Source organism: Sturnira hondurensis, unplaced genomic scaffold (assembly GCF_014824575.4).
Source record: "Sturnira hondurensis isolate 20B ecotype Veracruz unplaced genomic scaffold, ASM1482457v3 Scaffold0009719, whole genome shotgun sequence".
In the NCBI taxonomy this organism is placed as follows: Eukaryota; Metazoa; Chordata; class Mammalia; order Chiroptera; family Phyllostomidae; genus Sturnira; species Sturnira hondurensis.
In genome coordinates this window covers 9,233,814-9,250,403 of record NW_028082350.1, presented here as the reverse complement: position 1 = coordinate 9,250,403, position 16,590 = coordinate 9,233,814, and the positions used below count along the sequence as shown (strand labels likewise).

The following is a 16,590-nucleotide window of genomic DNA, read 5'->3' as shown; positions in this document are numbered from 1 at the left end:
CCTAAGTGAAATCAAAAGCCACACTGTTTCTCTCGATTTTTTCTTAAGTCCAATTCGACAAGTACTCTTCAGTTACGTGGCACTTTTTCCGCACCAGTCCCCAAGGCTGAAGGGCCCACCTTCCTCAACAGACCAGAGCTGGGTTTGCTCACGTGCCGGGAGAGCAAAGCCGCCTGTCTGGGTAAGATTTCACACCCTCGCCAACAGAAGGTCAAACCTAACACTCAGAACAACAGAAAGGGAAGCCGAAAGTAGACTGGATACAGCTCTGGCGGCTGGAGGCGGTGCCGTCAGAAACACACGGCGAATTTCAGGATGAAAATGAACTCACATAAAGTAGAGGGTGTTTCCCGGGCTTCATGGGTTCCATTAATTACTTTTCTCCCTGATGAAACACGACAAAACAGAGCCACTCCTCACGGTGACACAATCTCGGTTCCTGATGGACAGCACCATGGGACATGTGGCCCAATAAAGGTGGCAGATTTGGGGCGCTGACGGTACTTTATACTTTCCTGAGATTTGGTTCAGTTTTTCAAATCTAACATGCCACGGACTAGGTCCGAGGCTATGGTGTTATGTCTGTAACACCATAGTGTTTTAATGTCTGTAAAAAATGATTCTTTCAGGGAGGGGAAGAAAAAGAACAGTGCTTTCAATGTTCAGCATCCTTTACATCTGCTGCTCAGCTGGAAACACTGTTAAAAGGCCATTAGAACCTTAACGTAACAGACCTCGAATGCTATGAAAGGCAGGGAGCAATTTGCTGTTTGTGTTAGGAGTCTCAGCCCCAGCCACTTCCTTTTCAAGGGCTGAAAACAGCTTCTGTCATGAGCCGTGAAAATCAATTCCACAGTAACCAGGCTGAACTGTGGCTTAGGTGGCGTGTACCTCCAGGCTGCCTCTGCACAGCAGACCCTCCTTGTGGGCACCCGGCACACCTTCCCAAAGTCCCAGACAGACACTCCCTGGAAGTGCCTGGGAGGCACGCAGCAGACCTGGGACTTCCAGGAGCCTGCAGGCTTACCTCCAGGGACACTGGTTCTCTCCAATGCTTAATTAGATTAAAATCAGAATTGTCACCCGGAATGAAGATAGCTTTAGGAAATGGCGAGCTGGGAAAAGTCTGCTCTTGCTTATTTGTATTCCATCGTGCTACCTGTCCTGATTGTAGTAATTGTGAGAGAGGCTCATTTTTCCTAAATAATACTGTTTCATAGCCTTTCCAAACATAGAGCATTTTTAAGCTTTCTTCAAATACAAGGTCATACTTTTGAAAGTAAATATTTCAGAGGAATCATGGTGGTTTTGTCAAGAGCTGTAATATATATACTAATGGTTATAAAGGTTAAAATTTACCTTTAAATGTGTTCTATGGTTTGTTATTCCAGGTATAAATGCAATCTTGGTTACAACACAGAATTAAGAGTGTTATAACCTATATTTCTCCATAGAATAAACACTTTCCTAAACTGAAAACCTTTATATAATTTACTAAGCATGTTCTGGATATGAATAAATTGCCAGCTTTGGCTGGTGTGGCTCAGTGGGTTGAGCGCCGGCCTACAAACCCAAAGGTCACAGGTTCAATTCCTGGTCAGGGCACATGCCTGGGTTGCCAGTCAGCGCTGCAGTTGAGGGTGCTGAGGTAACCACACATTGATGTTTCTCTCCTTCTCTTTCCCCTTCCATTTTTCTGGAAATAGATAAAATCCTTTAAAAAAAATAAATAAATTGCCACTCTTAAATCGTAACAATTGGTTTATGGGTGCGCACGTAACTTCTTACAATATTGTTTATCTTCATACCAATAACCTAGGCTGAGAAACTGACTCAAAGTTAATTTGTTAAATTAAGATAATGATTTTACAAAATGAAAAAGTAAAATTTCATGTATTTTGCTGGAATAACTAACTTAAACACTTAAACCTTGTTGTTTAGACTGGAATTTACGTGGTTTCCCTTCTACATATTTTCTTGACTAAAATACAGAAGGTTGAGTTTATACAACATCCTCTCTGTTGAACAAAACACATCATGAAGAGTTCCGATTTTAAGAAATCTCCAAGGTACCTTTCTCTATAGAGGGAAAGGCGGCAACTGAAAAGTGATCACACGGAGTAATTTTGTTGTTGATGACATAAGATTTGCCACTTGCAACCTATTTTGTATTCAATTGAAACTGACCGTTTATAAGAGGCATGTGGTAATATAAGGAAAATGAACATATTCTTTATTGCCATCCTATAAAAAGACTGGCCTAAGCTTTTAACATAGCACTTGACCTCCTGGTGCCTGAATACCTTCAAGTATGTGAAGGAATATTGAATAAGATACCACTTAATCCAATGAGTAGTAAAAGCGCAATAAAAGTCTTTCACACATTAGCACTTGATAATATAAAAGTAACAGTAAATTATGTTCTCTTAGTATGATGCAAATGTACAGCCAGAGGAGAAGCTGTAATAGATCAAGTAGGAGTGTTCAAGAATTCCTCATTTCTAATTATTAATACTTTAGCATTATAAATTCTTATTTTCAAACAAGAGCCCTCATTATGTCAAAGATCATTTAAATATTTGTTAACCTTTTGCTATAAAAAAAGAATGTCAGCTATTTTAACTTTACCATTTTTTTTACATTTTAAAAGGTCCCAATCATTGAGATTTGGAATAAAACAGAAAAAACAAACAGCTACAGAACAATATTTTTTTTATTTTTTTAGGAAAAAGTTGAGGACTGCCATTTTAAAATAGCCATCATATCTAAAAACACAGTGGCTTTTTTCAAGTTCATTTCACAACTGCTGTTGAGTTTGACGTTTCTGACCCAGTAAGAAAATAATAATTGAAAGTTACTCATCATTTTTTAATGCTCCAAAGTGTTTTCTTTGCAAAAAAACATTTTGTTAAAATTAAATTTAAAACATAAGTCCTACATACCCAACAAAAGCCATAGTGGCAAAGAATAATAAAGATCTTGCAGTGAAAGAAACTTTCCAGTACCTTTATAAAACAATGGTGGGGTTCTCTCCTACTTGTGCAGACATGCTCTTGGCAGCTGACTTGGGCTCCTTTTGTTCTAAGGATAGGTGATTATCTGTTCTAAGGATAGGATTGAATTGTTCCAATCGACCTTTCTCTTAGTCCCCCCGGTGGCCGATGTACACATTTGAAAGAAGGTTGAGAAGATGAGATCAGAAGTACAATCTGGAGTAGCAACACATTCCGGGTAGTGATTCTTACCCAAGTTCAAGGGGAAAAACAACACAAGGTCATCGCCCAAATATGACTGTCTACCTGACAAAAACCCATATGTAAAATTACATTCAATGCACCCAGAGTGTGGCTCTCAGAGACTCAAAGAATGATGCCTGGACCAATGGCATCAGCATCACCTAGAACTTGCCAGAACGCAAATGAGAGGCCCTACTCCAGAGCTGCTGAATCAGAGACTTTGGGAGTGGGGCTAGGTGTTTGTGTGATTCTGATGCAAGATGAAGCCTATGCAGCTCCATTCTAGATCACAGGTTCTCCTCCCTGCATGCACGTCAGAATTACTGGGAAGACAAGAAGAGAGAGAGGGAGCGAGAGTACCCTGTCCCAAACCAAGTAAGTCAGGACACCTGAAGATGGGCCTCAAGTTTAGGTATCCTTTGGAGCACCTCACATGATTCCAGGGGAGCCCTGGCTCCTTCCATCAGCCCTCAGTTCTTTGGGATTCTCATTAAGATTGTAAAAATTAACCAAGCCATTCAGTGGCCATCCACTTCTGGAAGGGAGGACAACTGGTCCAGGTCAATGGCCATGGTCCCTTTCCTTTCTCTTCCAGGCTGGGGCACAGGAAGCAACTGGGGAATGAGAAAGGTGAGTGCATGCTCTGAGTCACTTCTGAGGGTACTCTGCCTGTCATCAGGGAAGACACACACACACACACACATCTGAAGAAATCACCTCTTCTTGTGCCTCTGGCCATTACAATGAGGCTTTGGCAGTGGTCTTGTTTCTATACGGGAGCTGACCTGGGGGGGATGCGGACCTGGGCCCCTGCAGATACCATGAACTTCCCGCTTTCTCACTCCTAGAAGAACTCTACGCTGGGACTTCTTAAGTACAATAATGGCTTTCCCTGAATATTGAAGCCTGTTGATTTAGGATTTCCTGTGACTGTTGAGGGCAAGGGGAACTAGCCAGAACATAGCTGTAAGGAAGCAAAAGGTGTTTTACTAACTAACGCAAAGAGGCTCCGGGACACGCCCGAAGAGCAGGGTGTGTTCCAGGATGTGGTGTAAGAGCAACAAGGTTAGTCAGGCAGATAGCCATCTGGACAGTCACTAGGGAGGGAAATTTTACCCCTGTGCACGAGCTCAACTGACCAATCAAGTAAAGGAGCACGAGCCAGTGCACGAGTTAACTCACCAATAATCAGTAACCCCATTGTGCCCCTGAGCCAACCGCTAACCGCCACATCTGCTTCTGTATCCAGCTTGCTTGCGCGCCTCCATAAAACCCTGAGCCTGTAAGCGTTGGGCGCGACTCTCATTTGCAGCCCTTACGGGCACCATGTCTCCGGACACTTTGGAGAGTTCGCCCCTGCGCAGGTTAAACTTGGCCAATAAAGTAACATCTTTGGAACCCCAAAAGTCTCCGACATTTGTTCTCGCGGTTGGTGAATGCAACATGACCTGCTGCCAAAAGTATCTTGAGTGACACAGTTATTTCAGGCAAGAGTTTTAATCCCATGCCTTCTCCAATCTCTCTTACTGAAACTTCTACAGAGCAAAGTTTCAGCGTTCTTTCTCCTTTTGCCTCTCTTCTCTGATGAACCCTTTCTCCCCGGCATGTCAGCCGCCAGCACCTCCTGCTTTAGTACCGCAAACAGCCCCCTGCTTTCCTCCTCCTCCTCTCCCTCTGGGCCTTTCAGGATCTGCCTTCTCTTTCATCCAGTCTGTAGTGCTTGACCAACCCAGGATAAAACGTCCATCGTGTCCCTTCACCACCAAGAACCTGGGATGATGACCTACTTCCTGCTGCATAAAATCTAGGGTTTCCCAGGCCCATCCAAAATCCAACCCCGCTCTCTCTGCTGAATATCTTTTCTCACAGGTTCTTAACCAACCTCTCTCTGTGCTGTCCCATTGTCCACAGGCACGGTTCCTCTCATGCCTGGAACCTAGCATGGGTGCCTTCTTCTTTGACGCCCCTTTGTCAAATGCTACGCATCCTTCAAGGTTCCTGTCAGGGTTAATTTTATGTATCAATTTGACTGGCCTAAAGGGATGCCTCGATGGCCAGTAAGACATTATTTCTGGGTGTGTCTGTGAGGGTGTTTCTGGAAGAGATTAGCGCTTGGTTCAGTCTCACTAGTGACCAACTGGTTAGGCATCATCCAACCCACTGGGGGCTCAGACAGAACAAAAGGTCAGAAGGAGGGGAACGCCCACTCTCTCTCCCGGAGCTCTCATGTCCATCTTTTCCTACCTCGGGACACCAGAGAGCCTGGGACTCAAGCCTTGAACTCTGAGACTTCCACCAGTGCCCCCCACCCCCCACCGCCCCTCGTCTCAGGCTCTCCGCCTTGGAGAACTGAACCAATGCCACCACTGTCCTGGCTCTCCAACTTGCAGATGGTAGATCATGGGACATCTTGGCCCCCATAACCTTGGGAGCCAACTCCTATAATAAATCTCCACTTACACCTACAGCTTGAGGCAGAAGCAGAAATACTCGGAGACTCCATTGGCTCTGTTTCTCTGGAGCACCCTAATACCTTCCTAGTTAAAGTCTACCTCCCATGTTCAGCAAGGTCCTAGAGACCACCGTATTCCCTGATTCCGGTCATTGGAAGTCACCGACAATATTTGGTACTTATGACCTGGAAACAGCATTGTTCCAATCTTGGGGAGTGGCGTAACTACCGTATTTTGCCGTGTATAATGCACACCCATGTTTTTGGCCCAAACCTTCAGGGAAAAAAATCTTTCATTTAAATTTTCTTAACTCAATTTTTTAATTACTTATGTTTAGATACTTGTTTTTTTGTATTATAAAAGGTATTATTTTGCATACAGATGCCATTATTGCTTTCTAGAATTACACTTATAATGCATAAGCATAAATAAAAGCATTAAAAACTTTCACATAGATATGAAATTAGTACTACCCATGTATAATGTGCATCCTTATTTTTCCCAAAAAATTTTGGGCAAAAAAGTACCCATTATACACAGGAAAATATGGCAATTAATTTTTCATCTTGGTGAAAAATTTTAAGACTGTTTTTTACAATGCCACACTCAAAAACAGTGACTTGAGTTTCTAAGTGGGTACAGCTGATTACAGACATTTCGATAATTCTGCACATTCTGAGAGTTAACAATTCATCCCACCCTGTTTGGGAAACCTTTTTCTCTCAGCCACGCTGGCATTCTTATATCCTCTGCAGGCTTTGTGATCCTCAGTGTGGTCCCCACTAAGCACAGTAAACTATGTCAAAGAATTTGTACGGCCTCGTAAACCAAATGGATGTTTCAGGGACATTTCTCTCTTCCCTCTCTCCTCTCTCTGCCTTTCCCATTCACATACACACACAGATCAGTCTCTGTTCATTGTCAACCACCTAGTAGATGCTCAATAAATAACTTTTGATTGATCAACAGTCTTTTGGTGATAATCAATTTTACCTCCTAAATGTTTCTTGAGTCCTTCGACTTCATTTCACTTCCCCCGTCACTGGTCCAGTTCAAAGCTGACATGGCTTCCTCTTCCTGTATCAGCTTCTGTTCCCCGTGATCCGCTGTCTACAGACCAGCCAAAGCAACCTTTCAAAACCATATCCAACCCTGACTTAAACACTTTCTCACCAGGTTCTTATTGCTCTACGCTCAAGGCCAAAGTCACTGCACTGAGTTACAGGGATTACAGGGCTGATTGAGGAAAGAGACAGAACCCGGAGATGACTGTGGGACCCAAAGAGCTTTATTTGGGTGTAACTTTGACAGACTGCATGTGAGAGCCTGTCCCTCACAGCATGAGTCCTTCCAGAGGTGACACAGGAGCCACTGCCAGGAAGAGACGCAGTTCAGGGAACTACGGGGTAGGAGGGCAGACTGTTCACCTCAACACTGTTACTCAGCCTTTGGGTGTGGAGGGCAGCCCTGGCTTGGAGCCTTTTCTGGGCCCCAGGTTTGTCCTATAAATAGCTAGCTGATGCCGGGTGCAGTTCTGTGGGGCACACACACAGGAAGGCTCTAAGTGATTAAAATGTGCTTCTTTGGTACTGGGCTAGAAAAAAAACAGCTGTGTAAAAACACTAGTTTAGCATCCATAGGCGACATGTGTCTACGGTGGAGGCAGGGTGGATGCAGGGCCAACACGCACGAGTCTCTCCTTTGGGTCGTGCACACAAGTCATCACTCCAGTGGTCCTCAGGCTCTTCTCCGGTGTCTCTCTCATCCTGTTCCCCTTTCACTAGCTGTTCCCCCAGGTTCTGGAATGTTCCTCACGCTTTCGGGGTCTTCCTACCATAGAGGCAATGAGTGCCCCGTCCACTCTCCCCTTCCCTCGCTGGCTCTGTACTCCTGTTTCGGAGCCCATGGCTCTTCCTCAGAGAGGAGCACCTCCCAAACCCCGCGAGGAGATCAGATGCTCCTATTAAACACTTTCACCGAGTCAGGTGCCCCGGTACTGTGCCGTCAGCCATCCAGGGTCAATGGTGCCCTTATTTCTGCTTCCCTTCCCGGATTAGACTTCCCTGCTTCCCTATATCCAGCACCTGGCACAGCAACTTACACATAGTAGGTAAACAAGAAATACTCACTGGATGAATGCAAAATAGATGCCCACAGGAAACAGAGAATGGGTTATAAAAATAACCAATAACCTGGATAATGTGTAAATGTGGGGTCGAGTTTCTGTTTTTCTTTGTTACTAACTGGTGCATTTGTTTAAAAATATTTGTCATCTAGGTTTATTAAAAACTCTTAAATATTTCCATCCAGGTTCATTAAAATGTTTAACCTTTTACCTAAGACTTATCACTATGAAACACTTTATTCATCAATAGGCTGCCCCAGAGAACCAATTATACTTTCAAGTTGTACCATCACTGAAAAAGGAATAATACTGAAGAAATCTAGGACTCTGCTTAAAGTCAGATCACGTGCCAGCTAAAGAATTTCACGGAGAAGAATTTGGTCTATAAAGGGATATAAGCACTAAGTATAAATGACAATTAAGCATTCTGTTTATATTGGCAAGACAACTCTAAGTCACCTTGCTGGCCTTGCTAAAAGTCTTTTGAACGCTGAGAATTAAGGAGAAAATAGTTTTATAATGCTACTTTTATCAGCTTGAATATAAGTTAAGATCAAGCTAATAAAATTACTTTATCAATAATTCCTCTATGGCAATATTTAACCTAAACTCCTATTTCTATACAAATCTAGTGATGGAGTGGTAAGTCGCTTTGGTTTATAAAAGGACTTAATCATGTTGAGTTTTTTAAGTGTTCGTAAAACTCACCTCTAATTATGAAAGAAAACTGGTCATGCTCTCACATAAATTATGATGCAATGTTTATACTGCAACATTTTAAAGAATGTAATACTGTATATTTTAAATGACTTTTGATTGTGGCCTACATTTCTATGTAGTTTTAAGCAAAAAAGCACATCAGTCAACTCAAATGAACTCTTGTTCTCAATGATGACGTGCCGTCCTATAATTAAATCACCTAAGATAACTCTGTTCACAAGGATCATTCTGAAATTATTTCTCAGATTAAGAACTTAATGAGAGGCACTCCTAATAGCCCAGATTTTAGATTGCTTTGATACCTGGAATGTGATTCTTTTAGAAAGCAAGTGATTTGACAAATCACTAAAAAATATATATGTGTGCCCTGGCTGGTGTAGCTCAGTGGATTGAGCACGGGCCTGTGAAGCAAAGGGTCACTGGTTCGATTCCCAGGCAGGGCACATGCCTGGGTTGCAGGCCAGGTCCCCAGTAGGGGACACATGAGAGGCAACCACACATTGATGTTTCTCTCCCACTCTTTCTCCTTCCCTTCCCTCTAAAAATGAATAAATAAAATATTTTGTGTGTGTGTGTGTGTGTGTGTGTGTGTGTGCATGTGTCTCTGTGTGTGGATTTCGGCCAACCCATTTATATCTCACACTGTTCTTTGAAATGGTTTGAAAAATATCAGCCAACCAAAAGGAGGGCACAGAAGTCAGAAATCAGTGCAGCAGGCAGATAAATGGAAATTAAATAATTTATCCCCAACTAGGATATTTAACATGGCTGTAAAAGAGTCACCAAATGCTGTTTTCCCATTTACATGAAGGTGATATCTGTATGCAAACCGAAAAAAAGGTTTGTGTTAATGGCAAACACATTAAGCTGGTTTGCTGGGGGAGCAGAGGGCGGGACTGCAGGTTCCCTGGGAAGCCCACCAAAGAAAGAAAAGTACTGTTGGATAAAGGCCAGGTACACTGAAGCGTTTCACAGTCTCAGATTTGGAACCACTAAAGAAGGACTAAGAAAGTTTCTGGTGTACCAGCAAGGTGTAACCGAATGTTCTGTATTGTTTAATTTTAAACTTTCAGATAGTTTTTTAGATTTTTAAGATAAACTGGTATCAAAAAGATAGGTAAGAGTTTAATTCTTTCTTCATTTTTAAAAAATGTTTTTTTTCAATTACAGTTTACATTCAATATTATTTTGGTTTTGTTTTTTTTAAGACTTTATTTATATTAGAGAGAGGGGAAGAGATGGAGAAAGAGAGAGAGAGACACATCTGTTGCCCCCCCAACTGGGGACCAGGCAGACACCCAGGCAGGTGCCCTGACCAGGAATTGAACTGGTCAACCTTTTGTTTTGCAGGATGACGCTCAACCAAATGAGTCCCAACAGTCAGGGATATCTTGTTTGGTTCAGCAGGATGGCGTAGCAGTTAGACAATCACATCCTTCGCAAAGCGTCCCCCTGTTATTTCCAGTATCCACCTGGCACCATACACATTTACTACAATATTACTGTCTGCACCCCTATGCTGTCCTTTACATCCCCATGACTATTTTGTAACTATCAGCCTGTACTTCTCAACCCCTTCACCTTCTCCACCAGTTCCCCAAATCCTCCCCTGTGGCCTCCATCAGTCTGTTTGTCCCCTGTGTTTATGAGTCTGCTTGTTTCTGTTTGATACTTTCTTAACATCCAGCTCTTGTCCTCCAATTCTCAAAATCCCTGAGACAGGAAAGGGGGCAAAGTGAATACTGAAAACAGTTATTTATTTTCCCCCCTAACCTGTGGACAGAAACTTCCCTCCTCCCTCCACCTGGGTGATAGCTTCTGGTAGTAAGCTTTGTTGGACTAACCCTATGTCCCAGTAGGCTTGTCATACTGAAAAAATTCAGTGCAAGTTCTTTCGTTTCCACCTTTCATAGAATCACATCTACACAACTAAAATGTCAGGGAAAATGCATAAACACATGGACAACTTAGTTTTAGTAGTGTGGTCAATTCCTGAGAACATAAAACCCAAAGTCAAAGTGATTTTGAAAACTGCCCGGGGCATCCAAACTTTTGGCATCTCTGGGCCACACTGGAAGAAGAGTTGTCTTGGGCCACACATTAAACACATCGTGAAACATAATCACAAAAAAAATGTCACAATGCTTGAAATAAATTTACTATTATGCATTAGGCGGCATTCACAGCCATCCTGGGCTACACACAGCCTACAGGCCGCAGGTTGGACGCCCCTACAAGATTTGGCAAATAAACAGCAAATATTCAGCACAAACTGTGAGGACATATATACGGTGATTGTAATACCAAACTATATGCAGTATTCGATGAGGAAAAAACTGATCTCACCATGCTGTCATGCAACAAATACAGAAGAGCAGTGGTCACGGTTAAGTCCACGGACCTGAGTGCCTGGTTTTGAATTCCAGCCCCTCACTTTCTCACAGTCAACCTTGGGAAAGTTAATTGTTCGAGTCACCTGTTGCTCAATCTCTTCATCTATAAAATAAGGATAATGATAGGATCTACTGAGTTATTAAAAGGCGCCAATAAGGCAATGTTTTAAAACTAGGTAATGTTTTCAATTAAGTGCTGGGTACAGAGTAATTTCTATGTAACAGATTGTTAAATAAAGTTGCATGGATAATTGTAAGACACCATTAGTCCACTACAAAGTAATGCAATCAATGACTGCAAGAAGGCTCGAAGCCTAAGAGTGGCCCCCTAACCCTCAAACAACATTTTCTGAATTGCCCGGACTTTTCAGCGGACGTTCCTTTCAGCTCTGGAGTTCCATTAGAAGTTCAGAGCCATCCAGATGAGTCTGGTTGGAAAGAAGATAGTATTACTGATGCTCAAAGGAAGACGGGGATATTTCACACTGACCTTTGATCAGAGTAACAGTCCCCACAAAGACCTTGACGATCACTGCTCAGTATCTGCCCAAATGGCAGAACAAGAGAAAATAAGCAAGCACACTGTGAAGGCTTTTGGTGAGATACCTGGACACATTGTGAGGCCACAAAAATGACTGAGTATTAGGATAGATTGCTGAGAGGGGCCCAGGGCCTGCCCCTCTGGGAGGTCTTTCAAACAAGGACAGATAGTGTATGCGAACTGCCTGGGATGCTTTAAAATCAAGGCTGAGTGAAGATTAATGGTGCAAACTGCCCCTTGACAGCCTCCTCCTTCCCAAGCGCTCTCCGAGAGTGTAACTTTATATATTACCCATCACAGTCCCTCATCTTTGGAGTCTGAATAACTCCCTTTTTATCTGACAGAAAAGGGCAACACTGTCTCACAACTGTGAGCTCTGAGTAAAACTTTACTAATGTTGTGATGAAACATAATGTCCTTATTACTTTTCCGTTGTTTTGCCAGGCAAGCTACCTGCAAATGTCCTTCAATGAGAAACAGATTTCGGGAATCTTAAATTCTGAACAGCAGTTCCTTTAAATTCATGTTCCCTGGCAGACACACGGCATATGCCATTTCTCAAGCGAACCATTAAAAGTCCAAACAAGGCACAAGATGAAAAGGAGTTTGAAGAAAGGATAACCACCGCATACTAGTTAATTATTGTAAATTGTATCAGGAATGAGGGAGGGGAGGAAGAGTGTGTACACGTAACAAAGGGACATATTTCCTAAGTGATAAGTTCAACAGCAATAAATAGCACTGAGTCAAGTTTATTTTGAAAAAAATAAATGTATATCCTTAATATACAATTATCTTATGATTCATTTCTTTTCCTACCAGATGTGTCTCTGACTCCAAAGTGATCTCTGTACCTTGATGACTTCAAGTCAATAGTACTTAGTCCTAGAAAGTAACTTTTAAAAAGTGCACACATTTGAGAAATCCACAGCTATTACCAATCACTGTAATTGTCAAGAGGAAACCTTGTAGTTAAAAACAAAACCTGTAGTTAAAAGTATACTGAAGGATGTGTGTAACCTCTGCGTATGTTCTCAGGAAAGTAAATGATGACCACAGACAGAAAGTATTTACACCGAAAATCTCCACCTTATGTTAAGGGGGTGCGCATCATGCTAAGTATGAATTGTAGTCTCCAGAAAGCCCCATTATCCACTAAAGAAGACCGAAACAATTTTTTAAAATACCCAGCAGTTTTACTCTTTTATACATCTTATCTAAAAATCATGTTGGGGGGAAATGCCTGTTTAAAAGACACAGATTGAAAAAAGCCCAGATGAGAGCAGAAAAAAAGTTCCTAAAAGAAGTCATCCATACTACAAACCTTTTAAAAGTTGAATTTCCTGAGATTTGGGGAGGGTAAAAAAAAAAAAAAAAAGCAAAGCTGATCCTTATCAATTAATTAAAAAGAATGAAATAACAGTAGACAAAAGGGGAAGGGGAGTTGAGAAACTTAAGGCGCTGTAGGGGCAGCGGGTCTCTATTCACTGGTTAGCACATTAAGGAGTCCTGGACAAGGGTAGAAAAGCAGCCTTCTAATGCGACACAGGTTCTGCCTTGGACACAGCAGAGGCTGGCTGTGCCTGGCTCAGAACTGGAACACGCTCTCTGTATATAATCCTCTCTGTTAGCGTGATGTATGGGCGATTTTTAACGCCTAAATTCATATAAACGTGTTGTTTCCGCAGAAGTAAAAACCCTCACTAGCGGAGTTGGTAGATCACCCGTAATAAAATAGCAATTCCACAATGTATCGAAACTGTTATGTGTAAAGATATCTGCAAAATGCTTGTCATCCATCGACCGGTTCTTTGGCAAAACGCAGAAAAGCTGGTGGAAATTCAGCCTTTTGACTGGGCCATCTGAGGTCGCTGAGGACTTCAGCTTCCAGTTTGAGCAGCCCGCGCCCTCGCAGCATCTCCTGGCCGCCTTGTGCCTCTCTCAGTTCAGTTCTTTAGCAGCTACAGGATTATCTCTCCCCGACACATTTCATTCACAGAGCCCCAGAGAAGCTCGGACTCGGTTGGAGGTAAGAACCGGAAAACACGCACCCAGGCTGCTGCTCAAGTTGTTGGAGACCAAGTGCTACCCCCACACTGGCGCCCAGAAAGCGGGTGGGGGCTCTCAGCTCTCGAAGGAGTAATGCTAGCGGCCGGGCACGCAGGGGACACTGAGACCAATCCACTTCTGAGCCACCCGGGAAAATTGGCTCAGCTTCCAAGAGCCTGCCTACGAGGCCGCGTTCAGGAACCGGCGCTGCGTCGGGTGGCTGGGGTTCCCCCCTAACCTCAAAAGACTGAAAGCAACCGGGGAAGCACACCCCAAATAAGAAACAGACAACCCTTGAACTCCCCAAACTATCCGGGAACTGCGGAAGTCTGGAGGCCGACTCCTCCGGTGCGCCCCCCCCCCCCCCGCCCCCGCCGCAGCCTCGCTCGCCCCTAGCCGGAGAACCGCGCGCTCTACCTCTCTGTACCGCAGAGTGTGGAGCGAGAGGCAGGGGACCTCTCCGCGTCTCTCCACCGCCCCCGCCGGCGTGAGGGCGGGAGTGGAGAAGGCGCCACTCAGACTGTGGCGCTGGGCAAACTGCGGCCGCAGTTTTTCCAAGTTTGCCCGAGCAAGAGGCGTGGGGTGGGCGCCCCGCTCTGCAATCTGCCCCCGTGCGCCGGCCACCCCCTGAGTGTTCTGGGCTCCCCGGCCCGCCCGGAGAGAGCCAACAAGCAAGGGGGCGCAAGGGCGCGAGAGCGGAGAAAGGGAGGGAGGGGATGGAGGGCGCTCCCGCGTGTCCACACAATGAGGCTGTTGAGACGCACTCCTTCCCCCGCGGGAGCAGCCGAAGGAGCATCCGCCGCCCGGTGCGGTGGTGGTGCTGCGTGCAGGGATCCCCGGCAGAAAGTGAACACCAACAACTCAGCAAGAGGGAAAGGAGGAGAACACCGGGCGGCCCGTGGCATGTGTGGCCGAAGAGGGCTGCAGCCTGCCGGGGCCGCGGACCCGCGCTTACCTGCGATCTCCTGGTAGGGGATGTCCGCCAGGCTGAATCCTTTGGCACCATAAGCCTGGCGGACCTCGCCGCAGCTCCGAGCCTTCACATCCGCCCCGGCCGGGAGAGACAGCAGCAGCCCGGAGAGGGGAAGAATCACAGCCCCGATCCAAGAAGGCATGGTGCAACATGCAAATCCAGCTCGGTAAACCCCACGGCCCGTGCGCTCTTCACCTTGCCCCTCAAGCCGAAAGCCCGCCAGAGCCAGCGGCGCGCTTCTCGCCGCTGCCCAGCGTCACCCCCTTCCGCCAGCCGAGGGGACGAGCAGCGCAGCCCTCTGGACTGCGCTCAGCAAACTTTTATAAGCCAGATGGAGGATGGCAAGCCAACCAGGGCTGGCTGGGAAAACAGCCGCCTTGCTCCTTCAGCCCCCCAGACCGAAAACGGTGCAATAAAAACGAGAGAGAGAAGGCAATGTTTCAAAAACCACCATGAGGGTTCAGAGCTGCGATCCTCCGAGTTCCGAGTTCCGAGCCGCAGAATCCTAGAGCGCTGCGAGCTCGGCTAGCTGGAGTGTGCAGCGAAGGTGGGAACGCGCGCCGGCTCTCCCGGGAGGGAGATGGACAGGCGAGCGCGAGAGTGTGTGCGCGCGTGTGTGTTGGTGCGAGCGCGGGGTTCTCGGGGATGTGTCTGCGTGGAGGTATGTGTTGGGGGTATACGGGTTCCAGAGGAAACCTCAGCCTCACACAGGCTGAGGGAGCCTGTGAGAGTCCTGCTGAAATAGGAAGAGAGAAATCCTGGAGGCAAGAGGGAAGGAGAAAGGAGGGGAGAGAGAGAAACGTGCTACTCGGTGCACAGCCGAAATTCAGAGTCAGAGTCGAAGGGAAAACCTGGACTGGATCTCGCTCTACTTGTAGAAGGGAGAAAAGGGGGGAAACATTCCTGTTTTCCCATTCCCATCACATGCTTCATACTGGTCTGAAAACGCTACCTTTAATGACATAAGTAATCAACTTAGAAACACAGTATTTTAAGTCATTAACTCATGTTATTAAACTATATTTTTATGGGCGTAAAGGACTGCAATTTCAATTGTTGCTCATAATACATGCACGACCTACTGAAACACAAAGCCAGTGTGAAGATAAACATCTAGGGGAACCCCTCACTAGCAAAGCAGGATCCCCACTCTATTTAATTGTCTAATTTCTGTTTTTCTTTGTTCGTTTTTATTTTCTAAGGACAGACAGTTGGTGCTCACGTTAGAGACCTGTTTTCAATTTCTGTTTCTGGACCCATTTTCATTTTGAGTATCCCATAATTGTGATCATAAATCATCACGGTTAGGCTTCTCGTGCGTAGAGGAACTGGAAAGTTCAGAAGACCAACCAGAACACAGAAGCAACAGAAAACTGAGAGAGCAGAGGTCAGCGGGTTGCATGAAGGAAGATATTGGGGCAAGGAGTGAGCTCTCTCTTCCGTCTCCCTAAATGGTCTCACCTACTAGACTTAACGTTGTTTTCCAGGTTAACAGAATTCTCAAGTGGAAAATCGATTCACTTTCTTCTTCCTGTCACGCACTCACGTTCTGCGAAATGGGATAAAAGGGAGGACTGGAGATGGCTAATTTCCATGGACTTTCTTATGTTAATCAACACTGAATTCTTCATGTGAAGACCCAAAGTCCCAGAGTGCAACTACTAAGGTAGATAAACTCAAGATAAAAAAAAAGGTTACTAACGTGTGTGATCACAGGTATAATAGATATTAGACCACATATTATTTAGAAATTGCTATAGGGTAATGTCCAGCTTTATGGAGCTTATTTATAAAGCCACACATGAGGATGTGTTTCTGATGATGGCTGTTGAGTATGGTCAGAATGACTCATGAAATTTAAGTCATTCACCTCTTTCTTCACCATTACAGTCATCATTGTCGTCGTCATCCCATATTAGATTCCTCCCTTCATCTCTTTAATGAGTTTCTCCTCCAAAAAGACTCAGTTTTAAGATCCAACCTCATTTAACATATGGAAATGCTTTTAAAATGTTGTCTTATTTACAGAGGGACTTGTACATCTTCACAAGTCCATAGCTAAATGTGTCTTTCAGAAAACAACAGTCATATTACATTTTT

General features: G+C 44.6%; 1 protein-coding gene across 1 annotated transcript in view; it reads right to left on the bottom strand.

Annotated features, from left to right (window-relative positions):
• The window catches only part of GPC6 (glypican 6), a 1,021,374-nt gene extending 1,006,103 nt beyond the window's left edge, over positions 1–15,271 (bottom strand). The window contains exon 1 of the mRNA XM_037057550.1: positions 14,473–15,271. Coding sequence (XP_036913445.1) covers positions 14,473–14,632 — 160 coding nt within the window. The 5' untranslated portion in view covers positions 14,633–15,271. The remainder of the gene's footprint in view (positions 1–14,472) is intronic.
• Positions 15,272–16,590: the final 1,319 nt, after the last annotated feature.